The following is a 25,531-nucleotide window of genomic DNA, read 5'->3' on the forward strand; positions in this document are numbered from 1 at the left end:
CCTTCAAGAAAATACTGCATTTATAGTTTTAGGTTATTCCCACCAGATGGCGCCGTTGCCAACTCTATGGAATTGGTGAGGTTTCCAGTGTGAGTGGAGCAAAGTTCAGAAAATGATTTAGGGAACAGTAAAGCCAGCAGAAACGGTCGCTCCTAATCCACCAGTATGATTTTGTCAGTTCTGTCAGGAAGCAGTTTCTTGTCCCTGGGTACTTATTTGATACTGGGATAAAGTTCCATTAGGATCAGAGTAAAGATCTGGGAAGGATTTTAAGGCTGTAGATGGTAAATAAGTATGAACATTTTAATTTTGTTTTAAATTTAGTTTTAATTTCAATTTTATTTCAAATATGCAGAACATTTATACAGTCCAAAAGTCAAAATTCTATATACAAAATGTTAAGGAACATCTTATTTTTTTTCTCTAACTCCATCTTGTCATATCCCATAGTAATTTTTTAGTTAATTTATATTTACAGTTTCTCTTTACTATATATATATACATATATATTCTAATTACCCTATCTTTCCTATATAAAAAGGAGCATAATACATAGCATTTTAAACTTTGCTTTTTTTCTCTCATTTGATAATAATGTCCCAAAGGTCAGCCTTTTTAGGTGTGGAGATTTTTCTAGTTCTCTTTCATGGGCACAGTGTACTTCACTGTATTTATCCAACTAGTCACCTCTTGATAGACACTCAAGTTGATTCCAGTTTTTATCGATTATAAAAAAACCCACAATATTGTCTTATGCATATGTTATTTCATGTGTGTGGACAGTGAATTACTTTCCGATCGATATTATAATAACTGACCACAAACTTGGTAGATTGAAACAATAAAAATTTATGATCTTACCATTCCAGAGGTCATAAGTCTGAAATAGATCTCACTGGACTGATGTCAGGGTGTCTGCAGGGCTGTGTTCCTTTCCAGAGACTCTAATTCTCTCTTTCCTTGCCCTTTGCAACATCCAGAGGCTGCTCACACTCCTTGGCCCATGGCCCCTTCCTCCATCTTCAAAGCCAGCAGCAGTGGGTGGATCCCTTCTCACATCCTTTATTCTGACCTCCCATTCTGCCTCTCTCTTACCCTTTAAGGATCCTTGGTTTGCATTGAACCCATTCTATTAATTGGAGATCATCTCCCCATTTCAAGGCTCTTATTTTAGTCACATCTATAAAATCTCTTCTGCCATATAAAGTAACATCCTCGTGTGCTACAAGAATTGTGATATGGACATTGTTAGGGATCCCTTATTCTGCCTAATGCAGAATGGTATCTTCATGGTAGATTCCTAGAGGTAGGGATAGTGAATACAGAATATTTAAATGTTGCCTCAAGTGTTATTGTTTAGTCAGATTTATTGTAATGATATTTGTGAAAACCCCCTAATGTTCAGTTGTTGAAGAGGCAGTGGAGTCCGGAATAAAAGGCACGAGAGATTTCCCACCCCTTGCATGTTCCCTTGCAGTGAATGAGGCCTGTGACCAAGAGGAACCAGAAGGGAGAGCGAGTTGGAAATTAACAGGGTCAAGCTGTTCATGTGGTGACTGCATCCAGCAATCCCAAGTACAGACTCCTGGGGAGTGCACAGGGACAAGAGCTGGGGGACCACGTGGGCTTTTGCGAAAGATTCAGCCACCCTATATACATTCATTTATAATCTAACACAATTTATGAACACAAAAGAGTAATATAGACCTATTAATTGTTACTGTAAGAAATAACTCCTCCTTACAGGTTTATAATGTGAAAGTTGCCCATTTGTAAATACTTTTGCCAGCCCATTCTATCTTCTAGGACTTTGACACTCACAGTGGGTCCCTAGAAGGCAGCATTGTCATGGCCTGGGAGCCTGTGCAGAATGTTGGCCCCCATCCCAGGCCCACTGACACAGTATGCACTTCTAACTGGACTCATATGCATATTAAAGTCAGAATCCCTGTTCTAGGAGACACACAGGATATTCAATTATTGATTGCCTCTATTGTAGTAGCCTAGAAATACAATGCTATTTAAGTTGATTTTACTGTTCAATCACCAACTCTATACTCAGAAGGAACGTGATTTTAACAACCAACATTGTCCAGCGCTTAATATGTGCCTGGCACATAGTAGTATTTTAATATTTTTATCTTACTTCAGATTTTACTCTATATTATCTTATCAGCATATTTTCATGTGTATTATTACTTTTAATTGTCATAATAATGTTTCAAGCTCAATTTTATCACTGTTTAGTGACTGGTGAAGCTGAGGCTTGGGAAAGATGATTGGTAAATTTAGCTGAAGAGCACATTATCAGTAAGTGCTAAATCTAGAACTGAAGCCCAAGTCCATCATCCCAAAGCCAAACTTTTTTTGTTATTTTTCATCTTAATTTAGGAGAAGTTGGTCTCCATTTGGGGAAATGCAGATATCTAGTTTATAGTTAATTGACTTGGAGCTTAAAGAGATCAAGTGATTTTGGGTTTTTGGCATTATATTTTAAAATTTTACTGAAGGCATCATCACCATGTTGTTATTTTTATAAGTATTAAAAACATGGAAATGCCAAGAATGGAAACATCTGCCAAGAATGGAAATGAACAAGTATTTAATGGAAAGTAAATACCTCTTATCCCTCTCAGTTCTCTCTTCAGAGCCAACGATTTTATCATCTCTCTTTAGTTTTGGTGGTTATCTCCAAAATTCTAAACTCGAAGTATGAAAACACTGATTTGTAATTTCTTACAGTATCACCTGGCTTTCAGCTTGGAAAATGAGTAAATCTTGCTCCCTGAGAGGTCACTTCAAATGGTGTACCTACATTTATGAGCTTTGGCCATTGCTTTTAGTGGTATCTTCCTTCTCCACCAAGACGAAGAAGGAGCTGAGAGGCCCTGGGTGAACCTCACTGCCTCCTGACCTCCACCCACTGCAGGTGGCGCTCAGCAGTTGGAGTTCTCTGTAACTGGAGTTGCATGACCAGGCTTTGTCTGTAGGTTAAGTCTGGACTTTAAAACTCTTCAGAATATAGGATTGTGGTAAAATTCTTCTCCATAGAAACAATTAGAAGAGACCTTGAAAGCAATTTTTATCACCAAGCCACTGCAACTTAGTGTTATTCAAATTAACTGGTGAAGAAGCAATTTCCAAGAGTCAGGGTCAAGTGGATTTTCTTCCTTTCAGTGAGGCTCAAAAGCATGACTCATTTTAGCTTGCTACCTCTTTAGACCAGGATTGACTTATAAAGTTTCTTGTTTTACCTGGAATTTTTCAGTTAGCTCTTTCTAAAAATTGGTTAAGAAGCAAAGGCCTTGTTTACCACATCACCAAGAGTCTCCAGCATCTTTGTGCTTTCTACTGAGTGCCCCGGGCTCTTCTTGCAGAGATTGATTTGGGTAGAACAAAGGGAATTTTTTGAGAGTTGCCTCGTTTGATAGTTTTGTTCGAAGCCTGCTGTAGAGATGTCATCCGGAGATACTCTAGGCTCAATATGTGGTTTCTAAGTTCTCAGATCACCCTTTTTCTTCAATCACCTTGAAGATTCTCAGGTCATCAGGTCATTTTTTTTTTTTTAAGGAAAAGTGTGTAGAAAGTACATTTTCTTTCTTTCTTTCCTCCCAAAGGTATTTTTTAAATTCCTTGTCCTTAAGTTTGTTTGATGATTTGAATGGGCGCAGAATTCCAATTTCAGAATGATTTCTTCTGAATTATCAAGACACAATTTCAATCTTTTCTGGCATTGAGTGGTTACTGATGCACAAGCAAATGCAAATGAAGTTCTTGTTCTTTTATCACTAACTTGCTTCACCATCTGGAAAATTATATTTTTTCTTTATCATACAAGTCTAGAAAATTCATTAAGAATAGCAGTGGGCCTTTTAAAAATTCACCTTTGCGTTCAAAGGCCTGCTTTAATTTGAAGACATCTTTGATTCTGAAAACTTTCCTTCTTTTATTTTCTCTACCTTCATCTTCTCTGATTCCTTTTCCTGGAATTCCTCCATTGTCCTCCATGTCCTTTAACTGTTTTTACCTCTGGGGAAAGTACTTTATAAATTTTTACTCTACAGTTTAGGAAATGTTTTTGTTTATTTTCTCTGCCCTTCTAATGGACTTTTATCTTGGTAGTCTTATTTTTAAGTCCGAGAAAACTTTGTTGCTCCTTGATTGCTCTTTTTTTTCCCATGGCCGCATCTTCTTTTTTATTTGTATTTTTTAATACAAGCATTGCTTTCTTGACCTCTCTGAGGATACTAGTGCAAAAAAAAATTTTTTTTTTCTGTTTTCTGGATTATCTCTGTTTTCTTTCTGAGTCACATTTTCAGTTTAACAAATGTTTTGGCTCCTCCCTTTTTGTGTTGTTTGTGTCAGGTGACCCTTGGCTGTCCATGTGTGGAACTGGACAGGCCAGGTGAGCAGTGTTGGGAGTGGACATGGGTTTCTCCCGGCACAGATAGGACTGTTTCCGGAATGAGCTGTGGATGGCAGGGGGTGTGGCCCTGATGAGCTTAAGCTTAGATGGTGGGAGCTTCACTCGGTGAAGCTCCATCAGAAGCCTTGTCTCACACACCGTGGTGAGGGTCAGGGCTGACTGGTCCTCTCTTTGTTCCCCTCACTTACCTGTCCTTCTCACCCCAGGAAGTGCTCCCATGACTTCCTGAGTCCCACCTGTGCCTTCTACCTTTCCCTTATTAATTATGCCGTCTCGTCTGCTTTCCATCTTCCTGAAGTCGGTCAAAAGCTCTGGTCAGCATGGTCTCACTCCACTCACTCTTGATGCAGCTCTGGATTCCCTCCCTCTGTACCTCTTCCCCATGTGAGCTGGGAAGGAAGGAAGTTCAGACCATCAACTTTAATGCAAGACCTGAGCTTTCCTTGTGCTCATACCTTGTTATTTTTTTCTAGAATTCAGCAGCTGTGGTGAGTGAAAAGCAGGTTACAAGAAAAGGCATAAAACTTTCAAGTTCCAGGCATCCAAACCTGAGTCGCCTTTGACCATGGCTAGAAAAGTCTGTTTCATGCTTTTCTTTCTCAGTCTAAGTTGGGCAAGTGGAACTCAACCCACTGGTACTTCCCTCTCACCTTTCTTACATGAAGTCACTTGTGCAAAAGTGAAGCTAGAACATCAAAAGCACTCCCTTCTCTCCCAGGAGAGATCAAGTGTAAAGTCGTGTTGCATTTAGAAGTTCTGGTCTCTGCAGCCCAGACTGCACTTCTCTCCAGTCTAGTCTTTGTCCAAGGACTAAGTGTGCCAATGTTGAGTCATTGCCTAGTGACACTTTTTATTTTGATCCAAGTAGCTTTGGTTATATGTCCTCCTTTTCAGCCATAGTATTGCATGTAGGATTATTAATGATCTTATAGAAAGTCCATTCTTCACATTTCCCCCAACCTCCCAATAGAACTTGTGGACACAGGGATTCACATTTTTGCTGGTGCTATTTAGAGTGGTGGTGATTTCTCTCAGCAACTTAACTTGATGTTCTACTTGTATATACCTGTTATAGTTTGTTTTCCATTTACTATTGAGATTTTCAATGTATTTCCCACACACGCCCTGTTCAACTTGTCTTAATGAAGTCCAACTTTATTTTATATCCAAGATCCTATCTTCAGGGTAGAATAATTTTTTCTCTTTATCTGATTTACAAAAAACAAATCACTGAGGCTGAGGTTGTAGCTCTGTGATAGAGCACCTTCCTAGCATGTGTGAGGCCCTGGGTTCAATGATTATGTTAGTTCTGAAGGAGTTCACAGTGAACTAAGCTACCTTGTAATTAGTTTGTTGTTTATTTATTTGATTGTTGGTTATTTGATTTAGTTGGGTTAAGTATGATTTTGGGTTTCCTATAGTAAAAAGCTTTACTTACCAAGTCTATTGTTATAAAATATAAAGCTCTCTTACATAGAGGTTTTAGATTTCCTGTTTTCCATCTTATTTCAACTTTGACCTCCATAAAATCTTCTTATGTTTAAACGATGGGGAGAAAGTTCCACACTATGGCCATACTCTCCTCAAGTGGTCATATTGACCATTGCTCCTTAGTGCTGAATGAGAACAAATCGAATCCTGTTTGCACACATACAACGCGCTGATATTCTATAACCAGGGCTACAGGAAGGATGATATGTAGCAGGGTTGAGGTAGATTTGAATCTCAGCCTTTGTTTTTCCTTTCTTCCTCTTAAACATCAAAACACCCAACTCTCTTTTATTTAGAACATTATTTACTTTATATTCAATTGTAAAGCAGTAGAAACTGACCATTTTAAAGTTTTTTTTTAAAAAACTGGAATTGTGTAAACAATAAGGAAAATAACATTTGTGGAGTGTACCAGTTTGCTACAGCTGCTGTAACAAAGAAACATAGACTAGATGGCTTAAAGAACAGAAACTTATTTTCTCATAGGTCTGGAGTTTAGAAGTCTAAGATGAAGGTGTCAGTAGGGTCTATTTCTTCTGAGGGTTGTGGAAGAAGGATGTTTCCAGGCCACTGTCTTTGGCTTGTAAATGACCATATCCTTCCTGTGTCTTCATGTTATTTTCTTTTGATATCAGATATTTAAATTTCCTCTTCCTATAAGGACCCCAGTCTTATTGGATTAAGGCCCACCCTAATTACCTCCATTACCTCTTATTTTCATACATTCGGAGAGCTTCAACATCTGAAAGTTGGCAGGGGACACAATTCAGCTTATAACATGAAGCAGCTCCAGGGGTTCAGGCACATGGTAGGTACTTTCATATACATTAATTTATTTGACCTGCACAAAACTACCATACTAGAAGGGACATTGTGATCCCATTTCATAGGTGCAAAGAACAGACTAAAGCATTGCCATCTTGCACAAAGCTAAAAAGTAGAAAATTAGGATTTGAACTTAATTCTGTCTGATCTGCTCTACCATGCTGCTTCTCTTCTCAATTATTTCCTTTCTTTGTAAAAGTAATATTTTTTAATCAAAGCAGAGCCCAGGAAGGTTTCACCCTGTCATTTTAGCTTGGTAAATTTATTTTTGCAGATGTGTTTGGCTTCCTAGTTGGTAGCCAATGTTCCTGTTCCGGGTACTTATGCTACTTCCCTGCATCCCTCTACACATCCTATGACTCAGTGAAGGGCTTCTCACATATCCACACAAGGCATTCACATCTACTCTATCACCTTCATCTCATAATCATGTTGTCTGGTACAGGGGAGTCTGGACAGGTTTGATGTGCTTCGTTATTTGGAAATCTTTAGAATCTCTCAGAGGGTGAAATAACTTTTAGTGGAAGATTGCTTCATAAGTGCAGAGTCTTTTCCTCTTTGGTTTTGAGCCCAAGGATGGAGGCGAACACGTCTGTGGGTAGACAGGGTGCAACCTACTGTGAGACTTGCGCAGGCAGTGGGAGGAGATTGATGATGAAGATGTCTCCATCTCCCAGGAGTTGTTGGAACCATCTGGTTGCAAATGTAATCAGAAGAGTACCAGAGTAAGGACAGACAGAGAGTTTTTCATTGCCAACCTGCTATGTAGTAAGTGAAAGCGGTAAGTGAAATTGGAAAATTGCTCAGCCACATCCACAAATAGCTTGTAGTTGACTTAAACATTTAAAAATGCATGCTCTCTACCAGTGACACTTTTCTTAATAACCTGGTACCTATGATCTGATATCAGAAGAGGAGGATTTTAATTCTGACTGTATTACTAACTACCAGTGTGCTCTCAGGTAAATTAATTACTCTCACTGAGCATCAATTTCTTTATCTGTCACCCGAAAGAGGGTTGCTGCAAGGGTCAAATTAGATGGTGTGCAAGAGCTTTGCAGGCTATGGAGCACTATATAGATGTTAGCTCTTTTTATTATTCTTTTATTTTGGGCCCAAATCTATTAGAACCCACAATTATGCTGAATTGTCTGGTTTGATTCTCCAATTTATGGATTTTACAGGCCCCCTGTTTTATTTCCCATTTTCACTTCTTACATGCTTGTTAGTTCTTTGAAAATGTTTTAGAATCATTGTGAAATAGGGTGAAGAGCAGTTAGGAATTTTTACTTTTTAATGTTTTCATATATATTTATAAACAGTTAATGGGGAGAAAATTGGGGGGGGGGGAGAACCCACCAGTTCATGAAGAGTTTGTATATACCCCAAAAGTGGCCTGTCACATTTTAAAGGAACTAAGCCCTTCCAAGGAAATTACCTGTCATTTGGTTTCAAAACAGTCCTGGCAGACTCCCGGTAGATGCTGACACTTTTAATTTTTCCTGAGAGCTATTAAAATGGTAGAAGTTTTGGAACTGTATTCCCATATCACCTTGATGTGCCAAGTGATTGAATAGAACGTGTGATAAGGATCTTTCCTTGATGATGAAGCACCACAGAAAATCCTGAATTGGCAACTCCAAAGTGATTGCCAATCAAGTTTCAGAGTTTTCATTACCCAAGCATCTGTAAGAAGTTGTATCAGAATAAGAAGTTGTCTTTGAACTTGCAAATAAAAGGTTGTATCTGTCTTTCTCTCTCTCTAGTAGTAGTACATTACTTCTTCATTCACTAGAAATGATCACTGCTTATTATAGATACCAGAAAGAGATGCTAATGGCATTTCCCCTTTCTGGAAGAGGGCAGTCAGACCCAGAGCAGGTGGGATTCATCCAAGTGGGTGCATTTGGAAGCAAACCATCTCTGCTATGGCTGTTCCTGGAGGATCACTTTCATTGACCACAACTTGATACTGGGTTACTTCAGTGAATTTCTTGGGTTTCAGCAAGTCTGACTTCTATGACTTTACAATTTCCTAGGCTGGCTAGAGGAAGATGGCTAGTTTGGGGGAGAAAGGATCTATGAGATAATAGGGTGCTACATCCCCACTTAATGTGACTCAGGCAGCTGGTAGCTATCTACTCTCAGTACTCTCTAGGGAAATCAGTTAATTTCAGTTATATATCAGGATTGTAACTAAAATTTGGCATCTGATTAACCAGAGTGAACTAATTTTGTATGCCAGTGTCTCCTTACTGCACACTCCGTTTTTTGATTGCTTGCATATGATGAGGTTGATGTCAGTGAATCTATTATTCTGACAAATGCTAATCAGAGGTAGGATTCTGATTTTAAATTCAAATTCATTGTGCACTATTAAGTTTTCTAACATTGTGTGCTTTTGATGGACTCATTTGCATGATTTTTAAAATATGCATTTCAGGCTATAATTTTATTATCTGAGTGTTCTTTTACTTAATATGAGTTTTTTGAGGAGCTTTTTTTAGGGTATGAAAAGGTTAACAATCTATTTACAGCAGCAATATGCTCTGATTGAATTCCATATGACCTATATTAATCATTATCTGTCCTCTGTCGAGTAGAGCATAAGTTAGGACCACTGGAATACTAATGACTGGGTTCAAATTCTACCTCCTCTGCTCCATCTATGTGCACTATATGTAAAGTGACTATGGAGAGGTACATAACTCCATAACTTTATCCTCATGTTTCATTGGAGATAATAATAGCATTTTTCTGATAGAATTTTGGAGATGGTTCCATTAGAAATGGCACATGTATAAGCCATATTTTGCTAGGTGTACTGCAGTAACAATGCATCTAAATTAGGAATGGCTGACAACTAGAGATTTGCTTCTCATTCATATTCATGTTCATTGTGGGTTGGCTTTGCCTCTGCTCCATTGTCTCTTTGTTCTGGGACACAAGAAACAGCCCCTATTGGTGTCATGACAGAGAAAAAAAATGGGGATGGAAGAACCCCAAGACATTTTTAGTTTGTACTTGGAAGCAGCAATTTTACTTCCATTCATATCTATTTGGCCAAAGTAAGTCAGTTGGTCAAAACTGGTATCAGCTGAGTGGGTAGAATAATTTGCTGTACCATGTAAGTGGCTAGAACATAGTAAATGCCCAGTAAACATTAGCTTTTACTTTTAATCTGTTCACAAAAGTAAATTATAGTATGGGATTCTGCTAAGCTAGTGAAACTTTCCTCTGCTAGGATAGAGAAGACTAATACTTGTGTTTTTTTGTCATATGGTTCTTTTAAAAACAAATTAAAGTGCAGAATGTTTCCTTTGAACTTTCCAGGGAAGGTGGTCTATGGAGAACCCATAGCAGCAGGTCTGGGCACCGATGGCACTCACTACTGGAATAAGGAATGGCACCATGCAGCCCACTACGTCATGGGTCCACCTCTGAGACCAGACCCTTCAACTCCTGGCTTTCTCATGAATCTGCTGGCTAAGTAATCATTGTGTAGATGACTGTGAGGTGTTTTGCCAAAATAAATTGTTTTACAAGTCTCAGATTTGGGTGAAGGAGAGCTAGTCTTAATTCTGGAGCTTTCATGAAACTTCCAGTATTCTGTTCTTCCTGACCTGAGAGATCCGGGGCACTTCTCCTTACCTGGAGAACAAAAACACTGGCTTAGTTATATTATATTATGATATGTTGTCAAAATCTCTCCTGGACATAGAGTAAGCTGATTATTTTTACTGAATTTTTATTTCTGTTTTTTCAATCCTTCTCTTGTTACCCAGAGCCCAGTCTCTTTAATATGCATCCCTCCACCCCGCCCCGTGCGGGGGGATTGAACCCAGAGCATTCCACATGCTAGACAAGAGCTCTGCCACCTAGCTACACCCAAGCCCTGTGCCTTGAATATCCTGAATTTTTTCTATGCTGAGATAATGCAGGATCCAGATTGTTGTGTAGGTAATTCTGTCACTTTCTGGAAAGGGCTGATCATTGTTCTTGAGCATGATACATATATGGACATCCTGACATCCCCCATTCACAGATGCTTCAGATTCAAGTTACCAAACAGATTTTGAAACTGACTATATGAGAGTTCACTTGTCCATTTCTTTCAGTGTCTTTCCTCTTTTACCTTTCTGTGTTCCCAAGATAATTCACAAGTCAAAGCAGGATTTCAGTCCCTGGTGACATCATCATCCTTGGTCAGACTCACAACCGTATCACAATGTGGTCATTTGCCCAGGGGTCACCCTGGAGGACCTGCCCTCCATTCCCATTACCTGATACATGGTGACCCTGATGTTCCTATTATCAAATACAACTGTTAAGTTTTACCTAAGACAAACTCATAAGCACAGAACCAGTAGGTGACACAGGTGAGCCTAGATCTCAGGCTTTCTAACCTTTGCTTGCATCTAGGCTTCTTGTTCTCTGAAAGCACCTCTTAGTATAAAGACAGGAGATGGGTGAGACACACATCTGAGAATGCTATTGCATTGACTTTTGGTGGTGAAGAGGGTCAGGAAGTTAGGAAATGTATGGTCCTTTCATCCTCACATGTTCTGTCTACTCACCCTCATGTTTGTTTGCTTGTTTACAGTGATGATCTGACCACAACAGGGACTGACAACTGCACTTTCAACACGTGCCAGAAAGCTCTTGGGAAGGATGATTTTACTAAAATTCCTAATGGGGTGAATGGTGTTGAGGACCGGATGTCAGTCATATGGGAAAAAGGCGTGGTAGGTTTCATAGGATCCAGTCTTGTTTTGCTTTCTTCTTCAGATAGGATCCTGACTGATTGAGAGTCAGAATGGCATAAACCTGCTTAGAGAAGCTTCCTGATTTTTTTTTTCATTACAGTGGGAATCCAACACCATTGCCACCAATTCCATCCCATCCCACCCTGCAGCAGTATCAGCAAACAAATAATTGTCTTCTCTGCATGCTTCAGTTTAGAGGCTGCATTGGGAATGGACTTACATTAGGTACAAAGAAGGCCATTCTTGCTGGACATGCCTGTAATCCCAGCAGTTTGGGAGGCTGAGGCAGGAATATCATGAGTTCAAAGCCAGCCTCAGCAACTGAGCAAAGCCCCAGAGACCCTGTCTCTAAATAAAAAATAAAGCAGGCTGGGGATGTGCCTGAGTGGTTAAGTGCCCAGGGTTCTATCCCTGTTATCAGACAAACAAACAACAACAACAACAACAACAACAAAATCAAAACCAAACAAACGAGAAGCCCATTCTTTAAATGTTACAGTTCTGCTTCGTTTCTCATGTTCTTGGATCACAATTCCTCATGTGTCACTACTATGAATATTTGAAATAATGGAAAACACATGAAGGCTACATATTATGTTCATGTTCATATCTCCTTTTTATAAAATCTTTGTAGATGTCCCTTTTTAAAGAACCCTTGCATATCATATTTTTAAAACTGCTGTATGAAATCATATAAATAATAACTCAAAGTTTTTGAGGGGGAAGAAAAGTCCAATTTCTTTTTAATTTGTGTCATTACAGCAGATTTTTATAATTTATTACAGTTCCAAGGTATATAAATATTTTATATAACGCATGATACTATGATATTTTCTGAAACAAGATGGTTTACTTCTAGGACTATGTCTTTTTGGTCATTTTTTAAAATCATTTTTTGAGATAGGAATGGTAAACTTTAATAGCAATATACATAGGAATAAACTCTAAATACTTTTTCTATATTAAAGTATCTTGCAATAGACTGTTCATGATTATTGTTTCATGTAAGTTTTAATTGCATGAAATTGAACCTCTTAAGTCAAGTTTGCATCTTTCTAAAAGTGTTACCTGATTTAAAAACGTCATAACCTGTCTTATTTTAACTCCACAGTACCTTGCCTATGTCTACATGCTTATCTTGTCAGTCTTGGGTCTATGATAAATTAGCCAGATCATAAATGTAATAGGTGGTGGTAGAAAATTTTAAATGGCAATTGGAAGTACCATTGCCAACATTTAGCTGTCATCTGTAGCAACCTGGTATGGTTCTGGGCAGGATGGGAGGAATTAAGGGGGCTGGTTTTTTTTATTTGATAGATTTTTGAAACATCATCCTATGTAACCCATTGTCTTCTTCATTATCTTTATGCCTGTTTAACACCAGCATCCACAGATGTGGCCAGCTCCTCAGAATAAGAAATTCAATGCAGTTCTGGTTGGTTTAAGTGATGCAAGTCTTGTATTTTTATTGATAGGAGGTTTTGTTTTTTTCAGTATTTGATCATCAGAACAAATGCATTTTCTTTTTGGAATTGTTTTATAGCATAGTGGTAAAATGGACGAAAACCGATTTGTGGCAGTTACTAGCACAAATGCAGCCAAAATATTTAATCTCTACCCAAGAAAAGGAAGAATAGCTGTAGGATCAGATGCTGACATAGTGATTTGGGACCCAAAAGCCACAAGGTAAGTCTGACTTCTTGTATTCCTTGGCTTCATGATGAAGAAAAAGCACTAACTTGCAAAGAAATTTTGCTTTGGCCTTAATCAGCCATTTCTTATTAGGTGATATATTTAGCCATGCTCAAGAATTTTGAGACTGTGCACAAGATAAAGGTTTTGATAGACAAATATTTCTTTGTTTTTCTTGGCACAGAGGTTGCAAAACTTGTGTTGCATTCTCTGGAAATGGATATGTATAGAAAACCAATATGAATTTACCACTTCAGTGCCTGGCAAATGCCTGACTTCACAGGGAGGAAAGGTACAGCACAATGAAGAAAATACAAGGCTTAATTTGAAAAGGGCTGAATTGAAAACTCAAAATAATTACAGCCTTTTTAAAGCTTTCAGATACAAAAATTCCAGCACAAAGGATGTCACTTTTTGTTAGCCAAATTTTCCAGTTGAGTTCATCTTGAGCCTCTCATTCCCAGTAGATTCGAGCTTTTTGTTTCCAATTTCCATAATTCTATGTTAATATTGCAGGTCTGGCAAATTCCACCAACTCAGGAAAGCATTCGGTGGAGGAGGAAGCTCTGTGAATTTCTCCTTACAGGAGGAGAGCACAGACAATACCTGCATACTGATGTGTGTTTTCTGTAGACTTTGCCACTGTAATGGAGGGAAACCCACAACTTCAACATTTTGTGTGTGTATATATATACATGTGCAAACAGCAATACCATGAGCCTGTCTGCCTCACTGTACAGCCATTTATTAAAAGTCTATCACTTTTTTTTTAGTGTAGTAGGCAAAATGTGTAGCTTCTTGGAGGTGGTATCATCATAAAGACCCACTTCCAATGAAATGCTCCTAGGCCGCCCTCTGGGGAAAACTAAACTAACTGTGACTCTGAGCCTAAAACCAGCCCCAGGTAGTCTCTGGACCCTTGTTGTCCCTATCCAGGGATCATTTCACATGGTTGGAAGACTATGATCATGTCAAGTAGCCAAACACTTTGCCCTAACACCTCTCTGCTGGTTAATGATCCATGCAAAGCAGTAAATGGTGATACAAGCATCTTACTTACCTGAATATCCTTAGAAACCAACTAAGCACAACTCTCAGTCTTTGTTATTATGTTAACAAGGAATTGCTGACCATTAAGGACTCGATACCTAGTAAAACCAATAAGGGCAGCTTCTCTGCTAGGCTAGGAAAATTTTGCTTGGGAAGGCAATGGGAAGAAAAAATTGCTTGGTTTTAGAATGATCTGCACATGAATTGCACATGCTACATTTAGAGAACCTGAGGCATTTTAAATACCACTCTGCAGTAGACTGGTGTATGCCCAGCAGTCTCCTACCCAGGGTCACCTTTGCTGCAATTCAGAAAATTTTAGGCAGCTCCAAGGGCTGAGACAAGGTAGATTTTTGGAAACATCTTGTGACTTAGGGAGACCATCAGGTTTAATCAGAAGACCTATAAATTTTCAAAAGGGACAAAACTATCATGTAGAAGAAATATTTATGAAAAATTATGATTTTGAAGCATAACATCTGGGAGAGCAGAACAATGATAATAATTAGTAATATTTTGCACTTGCATGGCTCATGGTGGGTTAAACTTCAGTATCTAAAATGTGATTTATCAGGTAAGACAAATAAGATTGCTTCATGGTAATGAGAAAACTATAACTGCAAAACAGTGTAAGTTTGATATGAGAACCCTGACCATGTGACTCTGACTTTGGACACTTGTTATGTTTTCTGTGAGATTCCGTGCCATGCTATCTCCTGATTTAAAGCACAGCACTTTGTATTATACTTGCTTGTTCATGTTCTGTTTTTAATTCCAGTCAGGCGGGCCAGTAAATATAAAACCTTTTATGGATTTGATTCTTTTCTGTGTTTTTCCTTATCAAAGGTGAGAGAAAGATGAAAATACTCTATTGTGTGATGTGACTCTCCAGTCTCATTCCCAATATTACCCAGAGTGCCTCGGGAGGCCACTCCGTGGGGTTCTTTTCAACCCTACACCTGGGTTACTCCAGCAGTGCCCAGCCTTAAGATCCTCCCTGGCTGGTTTAATTTCTGAGGACAACCCCAGCTCGAGTGTGAAGCATTCTCTTCCTTAGGCAACTGGACAAAGAGAAATGACCGGAACATAAGGTTGTGAATAATTCACTTGCTTTATTTACCACATATTGCTGCTTGGAGGATATTTATAGGCTGTGATTATGTATCCTTGAGTCATGTTTTTAGACTACACAAATTTAGATCACTTTCTCACAAGTTCCAGCTCCTGATTTCTATAACATTGTTTTGTCCTTCCTTTCCTATTCAGTTGTTTCAGAATAGTACATAATGATCCAGATAGGTAGTTACTTTTTAAGATCTATATATTACCTGCTTAATTTCCCTCATTTCTGGTCTAAGAATAACTAACTTAAGGTCAAACCAAAAGGTTTCTATGCTTGTAATTTTCTTTCTGTCTCTTTCATCAGTTTTGAAATATTTCTTATATAACAGGGCAGTTATTATAATTCACTTTATATACTGATACCATAAATTTCAAATTTTAAAATTTCATACATATGGCATTTTGGGTAAAGATAAATATAGATATATAGAGAGATATGGGTACCTAGATACAGATTTGGCCTTTAATTATACATATATATCACATCTGACCTTTAATTATTAGCACTAAATCTTCTTTAGTAGTACAAGTACACTTTAGTAGTCTTAGGTATCCTTTCTTGCTTTTTGTCTTGGACTGCTTATCGTGTGCACCTTAGTGCTAGCCATAATGAAAACCAGCTCAAGTCCAAGAGCCTGATATGCAAGTGCTGGCCTGAGATCCACCCAAGGTCATTTAAAGTCTCTGTAAGGCTTTTGATGTAGCTGAGTGGCAGAGGACTTGCCTAGATTGCAGGTGGTCCCCAGGACCACAAAAATAAGTAAATAAATAAAACTAAATAAAGTTTCTGTACATCTACTTGCACATATGCAAAGAGGGATTGCTAATAATAGTTATGCTTACCTCACAAGGTTTTTGTTAGAATCCCATGAAGTAATACTTGTAGACAAGCATTGTAAACTAAGAGAGTGTTACACAAAGATAAGATGTGTGTGATTATAGCTATTTTATATTTTTCTAGTTTGGCCAGTGTCATGCTTTTTGGAATATCTTCAGTGTTTCATGTTCACAGATCATTTACCTGTGCTGACCAGGCAGACAGATGAACCACAGGGTTCTGTTTCTCTGATACTCAGATCTTAAAAAAAAAAAAAAAAAACTGGCAATCTTTTCATTTTTCTTATTTTACAGTCTTTTTTTTTTTTAAAAAAAATGGAGGAATCTTATCAGGGTATATTGAATTGATCTATCCCCCTTTGGAATTCTTTGACTTATTTGATTTCATAAATATCTTTATATTTTATCTTTAGAGTCTTCTCTAAACCACCATTCAACTACTTGGCATTGTCATTACTCTTTTTTTTTTTTTTTTCCATATGAACACTGCAGAATGTGGGGAAAGGAGAGGCAGGGCAGTTGAGGAGGAGACTTCATGGAATAATGAATCTGGAAGAAAGTGTGTTGATGGTGGTTCATACCACAAGGGAGCAACTATTGCAGAAACTCTGCTGAGCCCTTCTCTGGGTGCATCACCGCTTTCTCTATTCTTGGCCTGCTTGGTATGAGAAAGTTGCTTGTCTGGCCTGGCTGTTCCCAACCAAAATTTATGCTGTTGACCTCAGCAGAGACCTTTCTGATGTGCCACAATATTTTTAGCCTTCTTTAATTGTCCAGGCATCATCCAGAGCTTTCCGAGTCCCCACACACTACTTCCTGATTCTCAGTACCTTCCTCTTTCCAGCTCATGTCCTGAACCCCACACACCCACTTATAATACTGTACTTCAGTTTTTATTCACCTCTCCCTCATTAATAATCTTGAGATCTAGTTCTAGTTCTTAAAATAAATGTTTTATTTCAGAATCATTGAAAAGTTACTGAAAACTTCTCTGCAATGGAATTACAGAGAAGTTTGATGCACCCCACAGCTATTTTCCACTATTATTATCTTACATTAGTATGGAACATTTGTCACAACTAATGAACCAATGTTGGCATGTTACTTTAATCAGAATCCATACCTCATTCGGGTTTGCCTAGTTTTTACTTACCGTTCCTTTTCTGCTCCAGGATCTCATCAGGATCCCACGTTGCATTAGTCATCCTGTGCTCTTAGGCTCCTCTGATCTATGACAATTTCTCCAATTTACTTTTTGATGACCTTGTTAATTTTGAGAAATATTGGTCCAGTATTCTGTAGAATATCATGTGTTGTTGTTAAGGTTTGGATGGGGGTGTCCCCCAAAAGCTCTCATGTGAGACAATGCAAGAAGGATTGAAGGAGAAATAATTGGGTTATATCCTTAACCTAATCAGAAAAAATCAATCCCTGATGGAATTAATTGAGTGGTAACTGGAGGCAGGCGGGGTGTGGCTGGAGAAAGGGGTTGATTAGGAGCATGGCTGTGTGGTACCTGGCAAATGGAGACCTCTCTCTGTGCTCTCTGATCATCATGTGAGCTGCTTCCCTCTGCCACACTCTTTTGCCACGATGTCCTGACTCACCTCCAGCCTCCAGGAATTGAGCTTGCTGTCTATGGATTGAGACCTCTGAAACTGTGAGTCCCCAAAATGAACTTTTCCTCCCCTAAAATTGTTCTGGTCAGATCTTTTAGTCATCGTGGTAAAACAACTGACAAAACAGTTGTGATTCTATGTTTTCCTCGTTGCTAGCACGGGTATAGGGGAAGGAAAATAGCAGATGTTACATCATAGGAAGGGTTTGTGACGTGGATCGGACTTGGTACTGTTGATGTTGACCTGGCTGAGGTAGCACGTGTGTGCCAGGTTTCTCCACAGTATGGCCCCACTCCTCAAATTTCTATGCTGTGCTTTTGGGGAGGAAGTCACCATGGGCAGACCATATTTACAGAGTGGGGAATTGTGCCCTAGTTTGATATTTTAATTGATTCTGTAGAACCTGGGCCTGGCCCAGTTCAGCACAGAGCAGAAGCACAGGAAATGCTGTTGAACAGGAAGTGAGAAGGATACCACCTTCTACACTGCATTCAAGATTGATGCGATAAAGCAATGGCATCAGGAAAATTGGAAATATTGTATTCAGCAACAGCTGTGGGGAGGAGGAGAAGAGTCAGAATAACATTTCCCCATTTCATGCTTTAAACTTCATACACGTGACCAATTCATTGTTGGAAGAGTGAATGAATTCAGAAGAATATAAATAAAAAGGATTTTCTGAGGACAAGAGGAAGAAAAGTTTTGCTAGTCTTGTTTTTTTTTTTTAAGTGTCCCTTTGTTTCTGAGGTTGGGAGTGATTTGTTAAGCAGAGCTCTTCGGGAGAAGAAATTAAGCTATATGAGAACTGCTTTTGTGTGCTCCTTCTTTCAGGGAATTTACTCTGTACTGGAGCACTCCTGGGAACCAGGCCCTGAGAGTCAAGGTTGTAAAGACCCTAGTTCTGACTTTAGGAAACTGACAGTCTAGAGAGAAGAGTTGAGACAGAAAGTCAAATATTCTCAGTCTAAGCAAGTATGTGTTAAGAATATCAGAAACAAGATGCTGTGAAAGTTCAAAGAGGAAGGATCTTTCTTATGTTAGGACAGCCATATGCAAAACATCACACGAGGGAGAATAGTTTGTGAAGTATCTGCCCCTGAGAGTCAGGACTAAAGCGTTGGTGAGGTAAACTGAGGCACCAATGGGGAGTTCTGGGAGGAAGTGGTTACGGCTGAGAATTATGAGAGAACTGATTCAGCTGCAGAAGAGGAAGGGAAGGTGAGGAGGTGATGGGCTGTTTCCAGAAGCATTTTAAAATAGATCTCACCTTGCACAAAAGCATTATTTGATCTATCAATAGACGAATATATCTATGGAAGTTTTTCTTTCTACAAGAATTTATTCCTTTTATTTCACCTACCAGATTGTTCTATTAACTGAAGGCTGGTAATCTGCAGGCTTTCTGTGTGACCACACCATTGGATGGTGGCCAAATTTTTTCTGCAAGATTTCCTTGCATGGTTTTAACAAAAACGATTGCTCAGTTGACTAGTTACCTCAAATTAGAGCAATACATATTGTACCTAGATCCTCAAGGGGGCGCCCGTGGCCCACACTGAGCTCAGTGGATCCAACCAGGCCATTTGAGCTGCTGGTTATGCAAGAACAAGCCAGCCTCTGGAGAACAGATGCACTTGCTAATGATTTTTGGCTTCATGGTACATAGATGTTTTCATTTGTTTTTTATTCTCGTTTCGTTATTGACGACATGTAGAAGTAAGAGTGCTTGCCACACAGTCTGTAACCTTAAAAATGGACTGCATCAAAGTTACCGAGGGGAGATCAGTGGAAAGAAAAGCAAGGCAGCCATGCTTTTTTTTTCTTTTTTCCTTGTAAACGTGTAAAAAGCTGGATAATTTCAGGCGTTTGACATGTGGTGATGGATGGTGAGAGAGAATTGGGAGTGGACATCTCCAAGAAAGGTTTGGATATACTGATGAAAGATTACCTAAGACATTACTGGCTGGTAAAAGTTCCTGCAAAAAATGACCTGCAATAGCTCTTCTGTGTCATTGCACAATAAAAAACACTGCATTCAGTGCAAAGGGAGCATACACCTATTTTTTTTTTTTTTTTTGAGCTAAGAGTCTGCCATATTCAGCTTGACGGCTCACTGAGCCACTGTCTATTGCTTGTGACAGAAGTATGTGTCCTAACGCTCCACTACTTCGGTCAAAGCTTTAAATTTAAGGACATATTCTCCAGCTAAATATTCAGTCCATTTCTGTAGAATATTTTGGTACTTGGAGTCAGGGGGAAGAAATCAGGGGTATTATTTTTATGAGGTATCAAGAATTTGTGGTGTCCTGTGGTTAAAACAGAAATCAGCCAGATTGACCAACTGGTTAAAAATCTTATTAGAGAGGATGGCATGTAAGTTAACTTGCAAGCCACAGCAGCAGCAGTAACTCATGTTCTGGCAATTTAAGGCTACCCCGTGAGCTTCAGTTCTTCGGTATTCATTAAATAGCACTTAGTTACTATAGCAACTGTCCCTTTTCAGTATTTATGAACTACAGGATATCTCACAGCATCTCAAGTACACAAACATGCAGCCAGCACACTGTGTGCACTGGAACATTTAATGAAGACTTCTAGCTGCACTGGATTCTGCCGAGCCGGCATATTTTAGATCACAGAGATTTTAATTTATTACTTTTTTAACTCAATTACAGCAGACTTTGACCTTGAATACGCCATTCTTGTAGGCATTGTGCTGTCTTTCCTGCTTAATTTCCTTCACTTTCTCAATGAAGATAGAGATAAATGAATTTAAGTTTATATCCAGCGAAGAGTAATGACTTGCAGCTTATGAATATGCCCCTCTGGATTCTGGAAGGGGCCTTATGGATGAAATCAAACAGGGAAGAAGGACTTTCATCCTCGAGTAGTGGGGATTGTAGCATGTGAGGAAAAGAAGAAATGAAGAGTAAGGTGCTCATTGGCAAAAGGATGCTTATGGCTTACAAATTTGGCTTTATTATCAGTGGCTGTTTCATAGGCACTACCAGCCAATTCCCCCTTGAAATTGCACATTGCATATCTTCTCATTTCTATGCCATAATCCTCCTCCTCCAAAGAAGAAGCATATGCACACATGCACACCTTCATAGCAGATAGAAACCTGCAGTTCTGCCTTAAAAGCTGGTCAACCTGAAGACTGCTTTTCATGCCTGATTCTAAGAGTATTTATAACTAACTCTCCCCCCAGGCCCCAAACCTGAGCCATCCCAGTATGCACTGTGTGGGAGGAGGTGGGGGTTGCAGGCCTTGTCCAGGTGCAACCTGGAAATGAGGATGATGTGCTCTGTGATTTTCACAGTGCTGCCTGTGTGAGTTCATGGAAGGACAGGGTGTAGGGCGGCTGCTTTAGTCGATCCAGGTTGTGCTTTGTGCAGCTGCAGGGTGGTCCTTCATGTAGTCATTGCCACGAATTTATATGGTAATTATGACAATTTTCTGGGGGAGATGATAGTGAAGTATCTTGAGGAATAAGTGTCTTTTGCTAATCTACCCAGAATTCAGCCTGCAGTACCACAAAGAAAGTACCAAAGAGAAAGGCTTTGGGGCTGACTTCTTCCTCTGCTGCTTACAAACTGGGTGGGTGACCTTGGGAATGTTGCTTGATTTTTCAGAATTTTAATTTATTGATTTGTTAAGCAGGCAGGATGATGGTGTGTATGTTATAGCATTCTTCTGTTTAAAATAGTGTACATAAAATGTTTGGTACAAAATTAGTGTTCAGTAATACTGGGAAAGTACTAGGTAACCAGTTAGAAGTAGGGGGTCCATTTGTGTAATTTGTGGAAGCTGCTACTAGCTATCATTGTCATTCAGAAGTCATTGTGTAATGACTTAATTCAGACAGCACCAAAATATACTAAAATTATATTTCATACGAAAACTCCATCTCCCTTATTACTTGTATCCACCTCCTATTTTCACTAAGATGACTGAAGTTGAGAAGTTTGGTTGGATTCTTTTGGCTGAGATAGTCTGATGAAATCAGAATTCTTCAATGTCCCCAAAGCTGACACCTTTTAGAAATTATTTATAGTGAAACTGGTCAAACAAATCACATAATATTCATTTTGTGGCCTTCAGTAGACATCTGTTTAAAAAAAGAAAATCTTGGACTCTGCATGAAAGAAAACTTGCTTTGCTGATTACAGATGGTGAAATTTTAACCACTATTTATTCCAAGTTGTTTATTTAAACATGTTCTGATGCAACTGAACCTTTCAAGGAACTAGGAATCATTTCTCGAGAACTTACTAGTAATAGCTGCATGTTTTTTTCAAATTACGAAAGAAAAGCAGCTTAGAAATGAATCACAGTAACCACTTCTATGGTTGACCATTTGCCTTTGCCAGAGTAAGCATGGTTTATTTTCAGTATTAAAATTGGGCAGAAAGAAAGCACCAAGGAGAGGTTGTATCTAAGGCACCAGATTTCCTATCTCAGAACCTGCTTGTATAGTCTGTTTCTCTGTTTTTGACATTTGCCTGCCTTCCAGGACACTTATAGGGAGATACAGGGGCTTAATACTTAGTTGAGTGAATAAGTCAGACACCAATAGTCTTGGGACAGTGAACAAATGTGTGATTGAAATTTTTGTTCGAGACTTTGTTTACATATTCTTGGAACTGATTTAAGATCTACATTTTACATTTTCCTCCTTTGAATTGAAACAGAGACAGAGTGGGGATAATAAATTAACTCTCAATATTTCTCTGTACTTTCTGAGGAAAGTGCTTGATAAAGATGTCCTTCAGAGTCAGTGGCCAGTCCGCATCCCCAGGCCTGACCACCAACATGGCCTATTCCAGCTTGAATGCTTTTGTGGATCTAACAACTCTGGTTTTGGTCTTAGGTTCACCCCTGATTCTGGCTAATTACCTTAAAAACATAGACTCTTGGTTATGGGGGAAACAGAAGACACGGTGAAAATGGATCCAAGGAAATTTAAGACCAGTACCTGGAAAAAATTCTAGGATCTTATGGGGAAGAAGTGGAGGCACCTCAGGGAGTGGACCCCTCTCCCATCCTCTGAGGTGACATAGCTAAATATTCACTTTTAAACTTGAGCCTGTACCTATTTTGTTGTTCTAATTGCACACTAAGTCCTTGAAATACAGAACATTGGCACTTACCCAAGACACATGCACATAGGCATCTCACTGTTTCCTGTTAATCAGGGCCTCTGATTGCAACCACACATATTTTACACAAACATACACATGGGCCCTTGAGCCCCTGACTCTCATCACATATAAGCAGAGACTCGTGAATCCAAGGTCAGTGCTTCCCCGCCACTCTTCCTGGGCAGCAGATTGCATGTCTGTCCTTTGTCACAAGTGTGCTCTGTCTGGCAAGTGGCATGGATCCCAGCAAATCTGCCAGTGCTCCGTCCCAAGTCCATCCTGCTGGCAGTGGAGAGTCTTTGGACACCAGAAAGCAGTTGACTTTTTAGCTGAAAAGATTTCATGTGCCTGCAAAACACCTACTCAGAGCCCTCCCACCAGAGTGGCCATGCACACCAGGAAGAGCCGGGGAAGGAGAGTCAGGGTACATTAGGTTTATTTTGCAGCTGCAACTGGAATCACATTAAACCTATTGTCTAATTTCCTTTGTCTAACTTGATTTCTCTTTGGCTGGGAGGCAAATGGATCAATATTGTTTTTTATGCCACGATTACATTGCCTGAAGGAAATTTTCCATTAGTTCACTGTGCTTGCCTGAGTCCTGTAATTGGGGCTGCGAGCTGTCCGGGCATTGAGGGGCCTCCCCAGACGTGTGTGCAAAGCCCACCATCTGTGCAGAGCTCACTGAGCGCACCTTCTGGAAGGGTCAGACGGGCTGCCCCTCTCAGGACAAGGCTTGGCATCGGTGCCAGGGATTTTTGCACATGGTTCTCAGGCTGTCTTCTAATATAGATAGGTTTGGATATATATTTTTTTCTATCCTGTGAAGTCCTTTCCCCCCTGCCTTTTCTCTATCTTTTTCTATGTTTGCAGTGCTCTCTGCCTCTCCAGAATTTCTTACCAGTAGTTTTTTTACATTTCTGTCTTATTTTCTTCCCATCAGCCCCATCCCACCATCCCATCCCATGATTCTGCCCTTTTCTTCTCACCAGGAAATGTTCCTATTTTGCTCTCAGTTTTATCCTCCTGCCAGGCATTTAAGGAAAGCTAAGATTCTGGAGGCAGAATAATGAGAAGGCAATTTAGCCATGTGAAAAAAAAAATGGAGCATTTATTGGTGCAGAAGAGTGGCTGGATTTCTTCCATGGTGGTAGTGGTGGTGGGGAGACAGTATTAATCAGTTACCTATAAACAAATTTATTGCATGCTTAGTATATATAAGAAATTGCTGCATATGTGGGGGACATAAATATAAGGTATAGTATCTGCCATCAAAGAGGCTGTGTTTTGTTTGCACAGATAAGATATAAACATGGGAAAGGATAAATAATTTTAGGGACAGAAGAACAAAACACTTCACTACAAAAAGAAGGGGGGGGATCTTGTGCTGGAATCCTTGATAAGTGAGTGGTCCAAATAAATATCGAGTTGAGGTTGTCTGTGGACTTAGGTTTGGGGAAAGGCATCAAACTAGCAGAATCCTTGAAGGTGGCTCTGGATAGGTGGACAAGGGGTGGAAAAGCCATCCAGATGGAGAAGTCAGGGTTAAAGAAGGAGAAGTCAGAAAGATATTCAAGGGGGAATTCAGACACCAGAGAGTGAAGGGTTTAGGAAGGCAAGGAGTTGGAAGATAAGATTAGTCTTGACCAGATTGCCAAGGGCTTTGAATGCTAGAATGCTAGATTAAGTTTAGAAGTACGTGCAAAGCCCGCAGCTTGAGCGATTGAATGCCTCTGAGTGACGCCTTGAGTGTGTCTAAACCTGCCCTTTCCAGTCTTTATATGGCACAAGCAGAAAATGATATTTTTAGAATACGTGAGGATGGAGAAAAAGGGATTTGGAGGTTGGGAAGACATAGGGCAACCAACTTGTCCTGTTTTGTCAAGGACTTTCCCAGTTTTATGACAGAAAATTCCATGTCCCTGAAAACTCCCTCAGTCTAAGACTTAACTGTGACTGTCTGTCACCCCAGGAGGATGCTTTCCATCAAAAGTGACTTGTCTAGGAGCTCTACCCACATCTGGTCACCCTGGGGTCTGAGTGCTTCAGTCTGTGCCTGAGCTCATCCGTTGGGGATTCTAATTAAGTAGAATTTTAGGGCAATGAATGTGGGGGATGAATAGGAATCAGGGAGCCAAGTCAGAGGTTGCCGTTGGAGTCTGGCTTGAGAGGATAAGACCTCAGACAAGATGAAGGCATGGGAAGTGGGGGGAAAGAATTGATCTAAGAGATTTTTTCCCCCAGGAGGGAAAATGCTCCCCAACAACATGGTAAAAGACTGAAAATGGAGTGAAGGAAAGGAGATAAGAGGGACATCTACACGATTATGGCTCTGGTCATTTGTGACTCAAGCATTTATTGAGTGGCAACTGAGTGCAATACATTGTATTCAAAGATAAATGAAGAGTTCTTACTTTGAAGGAACTTGCTATCTAATTGAACAAGTCAGTAACCCAGTTAACTACTATAAGGCAAAAGATGAAAGTGTGCAGTCCCAAGGTTAAGGGCATGGCAGAGTGGAACCAAGTAACTGGAGTCAAATCCCAATTGTGCCCACTA

The 25,531-nt window shown here is 39.5% G+C and overlaps 1 protein-coding gene across 1 annotated transcript in view; it reads left to right on the plus strand.

Moving 5' to 3' along the window:
* The window catches only part of Dpys (dihydropyrimidinase), a 73,323-nt gene that overhangs the window by 18,831 nt on the left and 28,961 nt on the right, over positions 1 to 25,531 (plus strand). Inside the window, exons 5-7 of the mRNA XM_005316263.5 lie at positions 10,076 to 10,232; positions 11,346 to 11,487; positions 13,052 to 13,194. Coding sequence (XP_005316320.2) covers positions 10,076 to 10,232; positions 11,346 to 11,487; positions 13,052 to 13,194 — 442 coding nt within the window. The remainder of the gene's footprint in view (positions 1 to 10,075; positions 10,233 to 11,345; positions 11,488 to 13,051; positions 13,195 to 25,531) is intronic.

This window comes from Ictidomys tridecemlineatus, chromosome 7 (assembly GCF_052094955.1).
Source record: "Ictidomys tridecemlineatus isolate mIctTri1 chromosome 7, mIctTri1.hap1, whole genome shotgun sequence".
Lineage (NCBI taxonomy): Eukaryota > Metazoa > Chordata > Mammalia > Rodentia > Sciuridae > Ictidomys > Ictidomys tridecemlineatus.